We start from the raw sequence: 14,096 nt of genomic DNA on the forward strand, positions 1-14,096 counted from the left end.
AGAAATTATTAAACTATGGAGTCAAAAGATGCACACAAAAAGTTTTTTTTCTGAATAGCAGGATCTATTATTGTGGATTGGTAAGAAGTATGTGACGTTAAGTTCAGCTGGTCAGAGAGGTCTATGTTAGTGTTGATATGGGCAAAGAGGCGCTAATTTCCCTAAAATAAGAAATTAACTGACAGCACTGGTCAAAACCAACTTGAGTAGATTCAGATCGTGTGAAGAAAAATGTTGCTAGCAAATTTTACAGCGAAACTTACAAAAATAATAGAATTTTTCCCTTCTTCAGTGAGGGGGGGGACACAAGAGACGATTACAACAGAAGTTGGTGCAGATGCCACACTATTGTAGACAGTCTTACCTTCACTTTGCTACCTGACCTGTGGGCTGCTTAGAGGTGCAAGTACAGCAACAGATTGGTTAAAGCTTTATAGACAAGTTGTCTGGCTTGGGCCGTTCGGTGACAAGGGAACCGTCTGAGATACTGTCTCAGGGCTGTGGGTGCCTCCACGGCTGCCCTCTAGAGCTATAACTTGATTAAAACAGGCCTAGCGGTTAGGACGAGAGCAGCACACCTTGGCACTGCCTGTCTGACTTCAACCCCAGCAGGCTTGAATGTTCAAATCTTATGTGTGGTGACCTATTTAGTTTTTTAATGCAAAGTTTGCAGAACGTATCCTGCTGCTGTATGATAGTCTTTTTTGGGTTGGTTGTTCCTTGCGAACACACTGATGCTGTTCCATCAGTCTGCTCCTCGTGCGAACAGACTGATGGAATAGCATGAAGTTGCACCTTTAAACACTGTGGGAGTGGTGACAATGAGTGGAAGTCCATCAGATGCTGGAGGGATCTGTGAGAGATCAAGGCGTGTGTGCGTGCTTGTGTGTTAGTTCTACCAGCACGTATTTTTTTGTGACTGCAGTGTGGAGCGCATGGCGTGAGACATTTATGGGTTAGAGCTTTCGCTGCTTTGTGGATGAAAAAAAACTGCTTTCTGCACAAGTGACCGTGTTGTGTTTCGAGCTACTTACAGAACTGAGAAATGGGAGCGTCCATTTGGGCCGAGGCACCCCCTTTGGAGTTAAGTTTCTGGACCTGAGTGGGTGGGACAGGCTTGTGGGACTGGCCAGTGGCGCGATACATGGCCTGGACCCACAGGATGCGGTCCTGCTCGTCGTCGCTGGCAAACATCACAGTGTCACCTTCCTTCACTGCATTGAAGAAAGCCCTGCCACCATCCAAGCCTGAGACAACGGGACAGTAAAGAGCAAGTAGTCAGTGTTTTACAGTGTGTGTGGGTCTGTAGGTCTAGCTGCTGGGCAATATGGTTTTAAAATAATATTGCAATATGTTTAAGCCATATCACGATAAACAATATAAACCTCAAATCTCCTCAAGACTTCATACATGTTGGGCTATATTGCAACCATATTGTAGGTACGACTTTTAGTACAGTCATCTGTAATGACAATATATTGACTACGTGCATAAAGGCAAATCTTAAAACAAGTAGAACAGTCCGGTCAGTTCAAAAAATCACATCTCTTTACTGTAATACAGCCTGTAAAACCAGGAAAATACAACATTTATGACATATAATGGTATAACAATATCCAAAGTCTATGATTATATTTAGTCTCATATCACTATATAGATATGACATCAATATAAAACCTGCCCAGCTCTAGTTAAACCATGTAAAGGCAGTGTTGGGTATTAATAGACTACATGTAATTAGGATTCTGTAATCAGATTACAAACAAATTAGCAACTATAATCAGCCCAGGTTACATACAATAAAAGGTAATTAGAAACAGTTACACTGTCATCTATTAATTGATTACATGTTTAATTAAATTTGAACATTTTGTAAGAGTTTTAATTTAATTTGACCAACTAAAAAAGCTGAAAATGCAAAATGCATTTTATTTATTTTGAGATGCTTTTAAAGAGAAAAAAGAATATTTGTGGAACTTCAGAGCAATACGACCGAACACTGTGTAAAGGTGTGTCGTCTCACCTGGCTGGGGGTCGCTGTAGTCCACAGTGTAACCATCCAGCTGGAGAAGCTCCTGCGGTTCTGACTTTTTCTCTCTGTAACTGCACATGGCGAACGTATACTGACTCACCTGCAACACAAAGGATCAGCGATGACTTCACCATCAACAAGTAAAAAGCAGACTTATTGAATTCTTGAATTGATATTTGAAACATTGGTTATTCTAATGACAAAAATGAAGAACACATTTGAAAAAATGCCCTATTTTCCTGCACATCGGTGATGAAAAACGACACAAATATGTGCAGATACTATCTTTGTCTTGGAGAAGCAGTCAATATTGTGACTCAGCCAGTTCAAAGGAATCTTTTTAAAACTCACTAATGGCCTCAGCAGAAGCAACCTCAAGTAAGAATGTCGCTGCTGCTTCGATTTGGATTGAACATTTGAACACTTTTTTCACGATAACCCACCTGCACAAGGACGAAGAAGCGCTTCTTCCAGCGCTTCCAAACATTCTTCCCAAAAGCCCACAGATACCTGTCAAAACATCGTCCACACACAGGGAGACAAAAGCCAGTCCTTGTGTCATAACAGAAAAACAAGCACTGATTGATGCATGCTGCAAACAGTTCATTATATTTGATGAAAGAAAAGTGTTTAGATGAAAAGCATCACTGTTATATAAATAAAACATGATTTATGCTGCCTTCAATATTTTGAGTTTTTTGGCACCATCTAATTAAAAAAAAAAAAATCTAAAGTACACTTTATCATCCACCAGGGGGAGTAGTGCACTTCAGAGTATTTTTCCATGGTACGTGACTAGAAATGAGGCCAAGGAGCTGAAAGGGGCTGGAGTTCTATAAGAAACACATGGTAAAATGAAAAGGCACACAGGAGCATCACCACATCACGCTCGGCAGCGCGCCTCTCACCCGCAGTGTTTCATGTTCTGTGGTTTGTCCATACGTATGGCCAGCTTGATCTTCAGATCTTGGTCTGGGCATGCCTTGGTCACAGTCATCTTGTGGAGTTCTGACTGCTTGGGGCTGTTGGGAGTCGGGTGGAGGACAACCTGCACTCGCATGAAAAAAGAGAGCAAAAAAAAAAAAGAAAAAACTCCATAAATTATTTTGGAGCGTTTGTGTCCAGGAGGTGAATCTTTGATCTCATCCTGTGCAACATTCGGCAACACCGATCTGCATGTTTGCAAGGAGGGCTGGTGATTATGTGTGTCTGTGTTGTTTTTTTTTGTTTTTTATTCCAAGTGAAAGACTAAAGTGAGTCAGGGTGGAGAAAAAACCCCAAAACAGAACAGTGCTTTGCTCTGCCTCCCCGAAGAGGAGGCCTAATCTCTCTTTGCTGAGTTAAAGAGCTTTGAGGAAGCTTGCCTTCCTGCCAACGCTGCTGCAGTGGGAGATCAAAGAGCCTTGTCACAAGCCAAGGTCACTGCCACTACAGGGACGTCTGAGGCGCCGCTGCCCCAACGCAGGCCCGCCAACACCACCTTCCTCAACCGTCTATCACAGTAACCCTACACCTCGGGAGAGGGCAGGGTGGAGAACTGATAAAGGTTTCTGCTCTCTCTACATTTAAGTCAGAGAAGCTCAAAATTTAAACAATGTTCAAAGGTTGGGGGGAAAAAGGGAGTAAAGACGTACTTTGCGATTATGGAGGAGTCGTGCTGGGTCTTCATTTGAGACGGCTGAGAGAGCTGGGTGAGATCGCAGGAGGGGGGAGGGTGTTTCGGAAGACAGGGGGACCAGTGTTGACACAGTCAGCACAAGCTTTTGAGCCCCCTTGCAAATTGCTGTGTATGAAATCTGCCAGTTAATCACAATGGTACCTACTTTTTCACTGCTGTAATGTTGTTATTGTTGTTGTTGAGGGCAAAATGGGGGGAAAAAGATGTATTTTAAGCACCAATGTGGACCGTACCTGACAATAACCTGCATCAAAATGAGAGAAAAAGATCGGGAAATCTCTTGTTTCCCATGGGAAAAGTTTTCATCGCCTACTTCTGTGCGATGACAGAAAGTTGAGCAGCATAATTCAGTCGGTGTAAGTCTAACACAAGTATTATGTGAAAGCATCAGAATGAGAAGTGTTTCCTGGGAGTGCACACGAAATGTGTTGTTCCCTCTTGCAGTACTTGCAAAAAGGCTCACATAAAAATTCAGTGGGAAAAGGGAAAGATCTTCTCATTTTTGATGACTTCTATATTGTGTGTAACTTGCAAATACAATGTTGTCAGAATCACATTTAAGTCAGGGCACATTGGGTATTGAAATCAGAATGTCACACAGATACATTCTGTTTCGGCTATTTACTTTCTCGGTTTACTAAATAATGGCTGTGCTATTTTATTATCGCTCTTACTGTTTACGTTGTTTTTCACTTTGAGTGAGAATTATTAATAGAGGGAGACAGAGGTGTGGTGGAACAAGGGAGCTGGGGGAAAACATCTGTGTGTGTTTTGATGTGCTGAACAAAAAGCTTGTCAGATACAAGTTCGGTCTTCCTCTATGTGACACGTGAGTCCTGATCACAGTAATCTCATGGCTGCGTTGAGATCAGAGTGTTTTCTGTTATGGTAGGAGTGAAGCAAACAGTGTTACCCTGCCCAGTTCTTTGTCCTCCAGTGCCAGCACCCCGGTGCTCTCTGTAAACAGTTTCACCTTGACAGCAGGCAGAGGGTGTGTGGTGGTGAAGTCCCCCTGGGTCCCCCAGCTGAAAGACACAACACAAGTCACTCCAGAGGTTAGCTTCCATGACAGCACGACGGCACACACAATGACTTCATCTCCGACAATCTCTGAATCGCTGTTTTACTCGTCAGTAAAAGCTGAAGTCTGGAGAGAGAGAGAGATCTCAACATTTTCCAACTGAGGCAAAAGTCAGAAAATGATGTCAGACAAATTATTTAGCAATCAGGTAAAAAATAAATCCATGTTTTGTGAGAGTTTACATTCTCACTTCAACTGAGTCTGGAAATAGCAGCTAACTGACAGAGCTTGCAGCATAAACAGAGGGGGGATGACACACGCACATACACACACACACACACACAAACACACACACACACACACACACACACACACACACACAGTGTATCTTTACATCACAGAAGAAAGACGATGGGGGGAACTGACTGGAAGTCTTTAATAAAAGAAATACTGCAGAGTCACAGAGATGTCAGAGTCAGGATTAAACCACAGAAAACACACACACATAGAGACACACTCGATTCCTCTGCCTCACTTGTTCTAAATGCATTTCTGCTATTTATGTACCAACCAGACATCTTTAAAGTTGCACTTGGCAGGAGTTTTATATAACGAAACACACGTCTTATTAGCCAGAATTATTCTGTTACAGGGAGCAGCAGAGAGATGCTACAGACTGGCTAAAATTATCTTCTACTGTCGAGTGTATTATATTTATTCAGACGTTGTCGCAGGCATGTCTCAGAAGCAAGGCAATTTATATGCATGGCATCTTTTAAACACAGAAGTAAGTCAGAGTTATTTGGCATAAAAATACATTAAAAATGAGTAGAGAAACTATATTTCTTTGTAAATGTACTACAATAACATGCAGATACAGACAAAAACACACACCACACTACATCTTATTCTCCACTTCACCTGACCTGCATGTCTAAGCTCACAGATTTAACTTTTACAAGCATGACAGAGAGGAAAAGACAGTAGTTTAGACAGAGTCAAAACCTTAGAGGATATTTTTTCAAGTCTGATTTAACTTATATGCCTCAGTGTAAGTGATGGAGGACAGAATCCAAAGTCCTTGTTCAACAACAACAATTACTTCTTAAGTTCAGCCAAAACTAATAAGAAAGCTCTCACTAAAAGGCCTCCAACCCTGGAAGATAACTGCTTGATATGTCTAACTCAGAGAGCACAGATCCCCTATATCTTCAACGGAAATAGCTATAAATGCACAAAATGTAATTTCTGCTGCTGGGGATCGCTCCATCAAAAACACAACAAAAGACATTTGCTGTGTTTGTAGTGTAGGGAGGAGAGAATTGGGTTCAGAGTCAGACCTTCTGGAGGAAAAAACTCCTGGAGTCACATCAGCTTCTGCTCTGATTGGGAACCATTTACTGACAGGAGTAGAGCTCAGAGATGACTTTTACACAATTGGGATAAAAAGGTGGATTTAGCTTCACCCCTGTTGATCAACCTGACTGTAGCTTTCAGTGTCAGGTGCTTATGTTCTTTAATGTTGTTTGCCGAGTAGAGCTGAGGAGGAAATGTGCTTTCTTTAGTTCATTAACATAACGTTAAAGAGAGGAGAGGGAAGAAGAAGAAGACAAAGACGAAGAAGAAGAAGAAGAAGAAGAAGAAGAAGAGAATCAAAGTGTAGGTCTAGTTAATTTTAGACATTTAAAGGCAGAATTCTTCTGTGTGGCCAGTATGTACAGGAGGAAGGATTAAACAGCTCCAGAAAATGTAAACATAATGTAACAGTGACTAAACCTCATCACCAGCTTCACCTCCATGAGCCTGCAGGATTAAACGAAACCAAAAAGACAGGGAAAATGTAACGTTAACTGTAATCATGTTACACAACCTATATGAGCTTTTGTCACTTCTGCTACCATCTGGGGCAGCCAACATGTTCTGCTGCCTGCTGCGACATAAAATGAATGCCTGAATTCTATCTCCGTAATGAGGGTATGCAGAACATGGTGTCGATTTCCAGCCTTAAAAAAGCTGTTTTGTCTTCAAACCTTTCCTAAAAAAAAAAAAATCACACCTAACGCGCACGAAGATGCTGCAGCTCCAACACAACAGAGCCGAGAGAAGCTGCTGACAGACGGCAAGGAGCGAGTGTGTTGATTTCAGAGGGGAAGCATTGTGCTGTCACGAAGGTGACCTTGTGGATCAATGTGAGGTCTATTAATGGATGTGACAGCGCTGAGCACCGACAGCTCCTTCTGCAAAATATATGAAACCCTGCGTGCGGCTCGAGTGGCTCAAATGACCAAACAAACAGCAGAGGTATGGGACAATAACAGAAAACAATTGTCATGGCAGTGTTCACTATTTCAACCTCTATTTCGTTCATTTAACAAAGTGAAATTGCAACAATTATCCAAATACAAGTAATTACTGTATGCAAATAACCTGCAGTCATATGAATACATGTATCTCATGTGTGTTTTTGTCTGATTTCTACTGTGTATCTACCCACACACCTTTCCGTACATACACACACACACACACACACACACACACACACACACACACACACACACACGATACCCTCTCCTTGTTCCCCTCTAATCCCTTCTCTCATTCATGTTCCTCCATCTCTCTCATACTCTCTCCATAAAATGGCTCTCGAATTAAGGAGATCAGAGGAAGACATTTGGGCCTTAAAATAGCTCCTATTTGCATGAATGTTTCATGGACATTCTCTCTTGCATCTTGTGCTGTGCAATAGCAGTTAATGAGGCGAAAAAAAGGAAGCTGTATTTACTTGGAGATAAGAAGATATATTTAATTTCAGAAGGACACCATTGTTGTTACGATTCTGGTCTATAACATAACATGAAGCGAGGTAGGAGAAGTATTTTAGGATACATGCAAGCTGCTGGGACCCTTAACGGAAGGAAGGATTTTACAAAGTGTGTCGTTTTGTTTTATACTTGACACATGGCGGGATTACAGCATTAGTTTTCACACCTTGGTCGGCTGAGTCATACATCACCAGGTCAAAAAGGTTTTCAGTTCAAGCTGTGAATCATGAATGACTCAAGCAGCTTCGGTTGTGGGGGTAATTATTCTGAATACGAGAGCTGCTGCTCTGGAACAATAAATGAAAAGAAAAAAAATAAGCAAATTGGAGTTTTGCTTAACTGAAAGACACAAGCAAGAGCACTGGAAATCTCTTCCAACAATGAAGATCCCACTGAGATGCAGGAGAGTTTACTGGATTTTCATGCGAGTTGATTTCACTCAGGGCATCTGCAGCAATTCACAGGAGGCACCAAAGATCAATAAAAGAATGGGGCAAAATCTCAACAGTACAAGTTCCAAATGAACAGTGTTAAATTGTTGGAACATGTAATTAAACTGACTGAAATGACATTTTCCCTCTGGATGAAATAGGATGAAAAGCCTTCTTTGTCCAGAACCTCTATGTTACAGCCTGTAGTGGAATGAAACGAATATGAGGAATGTAAGAAAATGTCTAAAATATGTTCTTCTGTGCTCAAGGTCAAGGTTCCTCTGTGTGCTATCAAGGTGCCTTGACTGCACACAGAGGCAGGCATCAGCTAAGTTGTTAAAGATTCACTACTGAGACCTACTGAAGGCCTTTTTCATTCTGAGTGCAATCCAATTTACTTTCATTTCAAATATCTCGGAATACCTCACACCTGGCATTAGATGCTGAGCAGAAGTGGGATGCCCATAATAATAATATAATAATATCCACTAATAATGCTTTAAAAGTCACATTTTTATCAACAACATAATTTAAGTCTGAACAGCAGAACTGGGGGTATTTTCCCAATTCTGACTTCAACAGAATGTGCAGGAATGAGTCCTAAAATCCAGAAACAAATGTTTGCACTTCTGGTTTGCTCATCTTAAAGTTGCGCTAACGTGTCCTTAAAAAGGTGTTTATTACAAAGTTAAGGACATTTAACATTTTCACACTGGACACAGAGACTCATCTACTCACTAGTCCGTCTTTACAGGTAGACTTACGTTGCAAACTATTTTTGATCTTTCCAACTTGAAGATTGATCAATAAGTAAAATGTGTGTAGGATAGGGTAGTAGCAAGCTTAGTAGTGGTGACGTTAAAGTCATGTGACCAAAGTTAACATTAACATTAACTTTTGAGTTCTTGCGATTTCATTTATGCTTCAGAAATCAGGTCATGGTAAATCTAGGTGCTGTATCGTAGGCAACTGGACATGTTTCAGTTTCTTGAAGACGTTTCACCTCTCATCCAAGAAGCTTCTTCAGTTCTAACGAACTGAAGGGGAGTTTGCTGGCTTTTACACTCTGTGCGGGTGGGTGCGTTCTTACAGAGTCGTTCATTATCTTGCTGAAGATTATTGTGCTGAACAAGACATTTTCGAATCATGAACTCGTTTTTGTCACATAGCTTATTTTTCTGCAATAATCTCAAATCCAATTGAAAAGTTCCACGGACTTTTCATCACAGGAACTAGGGCGATGCTAACTTCTGGGTTAGCCTACAAAAAAGCATCATCCCTGCAGCACTCAAAATTGGCTAAATGAGCTGTCTCTGTGCCATTCTACATTTTTATTTTTATTTCATTTCTTCATGTTGCCCGGGACCATAAACACAGGGAAATAAATCAAAACTAATCTAAACATGAATGAACGGTTTACATAATACTCAGTAGGTACCTGTCTCCAAAACGTCATTACAAAAGTTCCAAAAATCTGTTTTCTATCGAGCACTTTGTGTCTTCCAATGACCTCAGAAAGCAGGAATTCAATTTAAAATGACAGATTACTATTTCCTTTATCTATTTGTTTGGATTTGTTCTGGATCGAGGCACCTCAGAATTCTCCATACGCTACCATACTGTGTACAGTTGTCTATGTGACAATAACAACTTGATTTCACAATACCAGAAACAGTTACTGGCTTATCTGTAGGAAACAGCAGCAATCAGCAATCAACTGTCTGGAAGCTGGATTAAGTGGTAAACAGTGGTAGAATGCAAATTCCACTAACAATGGGGTGTGAACAATATTTTAAGCTCATATAAGTATGTGAAAAATAAATGTGCATGAATGTCCTTACGTTGGCTTGGATGCTTCTGCTTGGTCGGTCTGGAGTTTCTCGCCTCCCTCCACCTCCATGGTGCAGTAGACAATCCTGTTCGGAGCCAGAGACTTCAGCCCCACCACTTCCATGATCACCACCTAGGCGGCACAGACAACTCAGTGAGCTGTTGTAGACGAGGAGTGATTCATCTCTTAAAAGAGGTCGTAGAGCAAAAAGTCGAGAGCAGACGCGCAGGCGGCAGATTCTTACAGTTAGAAATCCCAGTCACATTTACTATTTACACCTGTAGCCGGCGCCTTAATATCACTGGATATTAGCAGATTTTCTACCAGAACTGCTCATGAGAATTACAGCCGTCCTTCCTATCCTCTCTATCATCAAAACGGCTTTATAATCTACTTCACCAAATCTTTCACGAGCTCTCTAATCGCCCAGTGAATACAATATAGTACTAACACTGCCGAGGGTAACTATTATATTCTAGCTGTAAATTCCTAGTGGGACAACCAAAGGCAGAAATATGTGCTGTCTGATAATGGACCCACTTTGATCGAAAGCATCCACCAGATCCACTGATGTCTTTATGGTGCCAATATACTTTATTTGACTGTTTATATATAATTATATCATGCTTAAATATTTAAAAAAAAAATAATAAATATGTGTGTCTATTTAAAGATTGTGAAAGAGTGAGTTAAAGAGATTTGTAATATTTAAGCTAAACCAAATGAATTCATAGCTGGTCAAAAATAGACTGCTGCCCTCATAACATTAGAATTGCCTTTAAAGTGAGTGATTTTTTTTTCACTCTCCAAAAGCATCGTGTGGCTGAATGCCAAATAAATGTCATACTGCAATTACTTTGCAATATGAGTCATCAATTTAGTGGGGACTTTGTTTTTGTATTTCAATTTCACTGAAAAAATATAAAAGCGACATGGTAGCCCCGCGACAGACTATAAAAAGAGTCGTAGATAAGTATCATCACATAACATCATCACCATAATAATATTTCAGTGTTGTCATCCACAGCGATCAAAAAATTTACTTGTTCTATCTTACAGCTGATTCCAACCAGCGTCTCCAAAGATTTGCCTGGTTTGTTGCTGAGGGATTTCTGGCAGCCACTGCAGCCAACCACTTGGAAAGTAAACAGACTTGAAAAATGAGGCTTTACCAAAGCACGGTGGAATTACCACTTTACAAAAATAGTGAATTGTTGCTATTGTGCAAAATAAAATTCAGCACTCATAACGGTGTGCCCGACTTCTGTGTGAAGAAACTGAAAACGCTGTCATATTTCATCGCACATTTTGTCTCTTCCTGACTCCAAAATAGCACCGTATCATAAGGAATGAGGTGCGATTGCGCCCTGTTCCGTGGTGATAGCTCATCTCAGACAAGCTGATAACAGGATGAGTCACGTTCTCCCCGTTAAGGAGCAGGTAAATGGGTTTAATGTGTGTGTGTCTGCCTGTTCTTCACACAGCGTCTGTTCAACCCCCTGAACAGGTCTGCTGTCTCCTTCTATACTTAGTCTCCAGCAGACAGTAGACGACAGCTTAGATTTACAAGTTCTGGTTTCGGCAGATGTACTTTTGCATCGAATTCGGGTACTCTACTGTTCGCTCTATCTGGCAAAATGATCAAAACCTTGTTATGGTTTTCACATACATTAGATTACACACTCCTGATTGGCCTCATATTCTTTTAGCGCTGTACCTCCAAAGTGAAGGACAGAACCACATCAGACTTGGACAGCGTGTTCTCGTCCTCCTGGCCCATGTCGATGATGGAGGTGTTGTGTCCCCGTTTCAGCTTCTGGAGTTTGAACTCGCCTCCCTTGGACACAGGCATGCTCTCCAGATTGGCCATCAGCTGATTCACTGAGGACTTGAGCTCCTCGATGTACATGGCCTCCATCTCTTTGGACACAAATTTGGGGAACTTGCCGCCCTGTTTGCAAAACAGAATGAAAACTCAACGAACAATTGCCGTCTTAACAGCAGAAGAGATTCCAAGATACTAAAAACAGAAAAGCAGGATTAGTGTGGGTGCCTCTTGGATACCTAATTTAGCGCAGAAGAAATATAGCCAAATTTGCGAACATAAATTCTTTGAAATAGTAAAATCTTTTCAGCTGTGGGTGGGAGCTCTACGATGTTTACACAAGTTACACCATATTAGCAACATATTAACTATATAACAAAGCAGATTAAAAACAATCTCAGTCCCCCGCAGTGTCTGACTCACCCTGGCAATCTGGTCCGCCATCTGAAGACGACCATCAAGCTCTCTTCTGATCTGCGCAGCCTGCTCATCCAGGTTGTCGAGCTATTGATATGAAGAGAGGAGCAGGTCGGTGAGGTCACGTGAAGAGCCCCACAATATTTTCATACAGCCAGAGGTCAGTGTCAAAGGTCACCAACATCTCCGTGGATCATTTATGGCACGGTGAAAGATGAGAAATCCCCAAAAATCTTCTAATACAATACATGAATATCGTTGTTGATGATTTTTATTCATATATATTTTCCAAAACATATTTAACATGTTAAATGAATATATCTTTTAACCATTGGCACAGTGCATGTTGAGATACCAGCCAGCCCGATAAAAGCTCAGACTTCAACTCACATTTTGAGGAAGTGTGCAGCATTACAGTGTCTTCATCACTCCAGACAGACCTGATATTTTCATCTCTTGTGGAGACGTTTATGTCGTATGGTTTAATTAGGTCATAGCTTATTGCGACATTTGTTTTGCCATGATTGATACGCCAATTTCAAGCCTAAGCCTAACATAAAAACTTCCTGCGATTTTTCACAAATCGTCTAAATTCTTATTGGTTCGGCTCTAAATGTTTAAAGGCCAAACTGATAACGCTCATAAAAACAAGTGGATGGAAACCCCCCATTGTTGTCACGAACGAGTCCCCATTTCTTGGGTGGCGAGATGTAGGAAGAGTTAATGATGGACAGAAACCATTTTGTTGCACTCGTTCACCCTGTGGAGTGTTTTTAACCCCTAATAGCATGTTTAATAAAATGGAAACCTATTTTGTTTCACGTGTATGAAGATTGCGAGCATGCAGATACACCAACCAAATCCTGCTGTCAGCAGCACACTGTTCCACTGAGAAGTGTACCAGTGTGACTATTAAGACAGAGTGGTGGGAGAATGTATGCTAGCAAACATGTATGTCAACACTGACTGATTTAGAATACCTAAAAACAGACATTGCAGATGATTTATGAGAAAGGAAATGCATCTGACACATTTGGTAGACCTCAAGGACAGAGAAAAAGAGGATTTAATCAATTTGAAGCATCCTTTTCATTCCATGCATTCTTTGTCTTAGTTTTAACTTGGTGCCTACATCACCCACAATACAACTTGACAAGCAGTTCTGAGATTCATGAGGGATGCCTGGGAAGTAGTTGCGAGCACGGTTAATGTAGCTTCCAACCACAAGCCTCAAACAGAGACTAGGACCAAGCTGCAGATGTCTGAACAGCGTAATTACTTCAAACTCCACACATCTAGTTAATTTTCCTTTTCAAACTAATTTCAGCCTCAAGTGACATCTCTTGTGGTAATTCATCAGATTTTGCAAAGCTCCATCTGGAAGCATGAAAGGCTTTAATTTTTTCATCACATGTGCAGTTGCACTCCCAAATACCTGTAAACAGAGTTTGATGTTTGAAAGCAGAGGAGTTAAGGTATAGCAGGATTTAAAGAGCAGTTATTCAAGGCAGTCAACATCAGGAAGCAAGTCAAGGCAAATGTGACTATACACTCCAAAGGTGCTCGCGCAGATTAGCAATGATGACGAACAGTGCAGCAGGGCGTGAAAAGGCTAATTAGAGCTGCAGTTCGTGCTAACAGGCTGCAATCATAGCAGCATCGTGTGGCTGCTCAAACACGAATAGACCAAAATCAAAAAGAAAATTCATCAATAGCTCAGAGGACCCATGCTGCCATCACCATAGAGACTGAGAATGGGCCACAGTTTGCAGAGAGTTCTTTGTTGAAGGGTGTTTGGGATTTTTCTTGTTGATTTTCAATCCGCAGAATTCAAATTCAACTCTGAAGCAAACTTCATATCAGTATACTTTATTCAGAGTTGACTTAAAGGAGCCATTCCACAACTAGTTTTGGCACACTCAGAGAAAAACAAGTGGAAAGGCATTTTCTTTAAGATGTTTGAAAAATGCCTGCAGAGGACAATATCAGCTTCAGGGCAGAGATACCTGACATCTGTTAGCCTAGTTTTTTGCCCCGGA

General features: G+C 41.1%; 1 protein-coding gene across 15 annotated transcripts in view; it reads right to left on the bottom strand.

Annotated features, from left to right (window-relative positions):
• cadpsb (Ca2+-dependent activator protein for secretion b) overlaps positions 1 to 14,096 on the bottom strand; it is a 77,357-nt gene that overhangs the window by 31,014 nt on the left and 32,247 nt on the right. For all 15 annotated transcript variants that reach the window (XM_030419248.1, XM_030419247.1, XM_030419246.1 and 12 more), the window contains exons 4-11: positions 12,064 to 12,144; positions 11,533 to 11,766; positions 9,826 to 9,947; positions 4,624 to 4,735; positions 2,941 to 3,080; positions 2,476 to 2,542; positions 2,024 to 2,132; positions 1,035 to 1,247 (exon numbers count right to left, since the gene is read on the bottom strand). In XM_030419248.1, coding sequence (XP_030275108.1) covers positions 1,035 to 1,247; positions 2,024 to 2,132; positions 2,476 to 2,542; positions 2,941 to 3,080; positions 4,624 to 4,735; positions 9,826 to 9,947; positions 11,533 to 11,766; positions 12,064 to 12,144 — 1,078 coding nt within the window. The remainder of the gene's footprint in view (positions 1 to 1,034; positions 1,248 to 2,023; positions 2,133 to 2,475; positions 2,543 to 2,940; positions 3,081 to 4,623; positions 4,736 to 9,825; positions 9,948 to 11,532; positions 11,767 to 12,063; positions 12,145 to 14,096) is intronic.

The sequence above is a fragment of the Sparus aurata genome, chromosome 6 (genome assembly GCF_900880675.1).
Source record: "Sparus aurata chromosome 6, fSpaAur1.1, whole genome shotgun sequence".
NCBI lineage: Eukaryota > Metazoa > Chordata > Actinopteri > Spariformes > Sparidae > Sparus > Sparus aurata.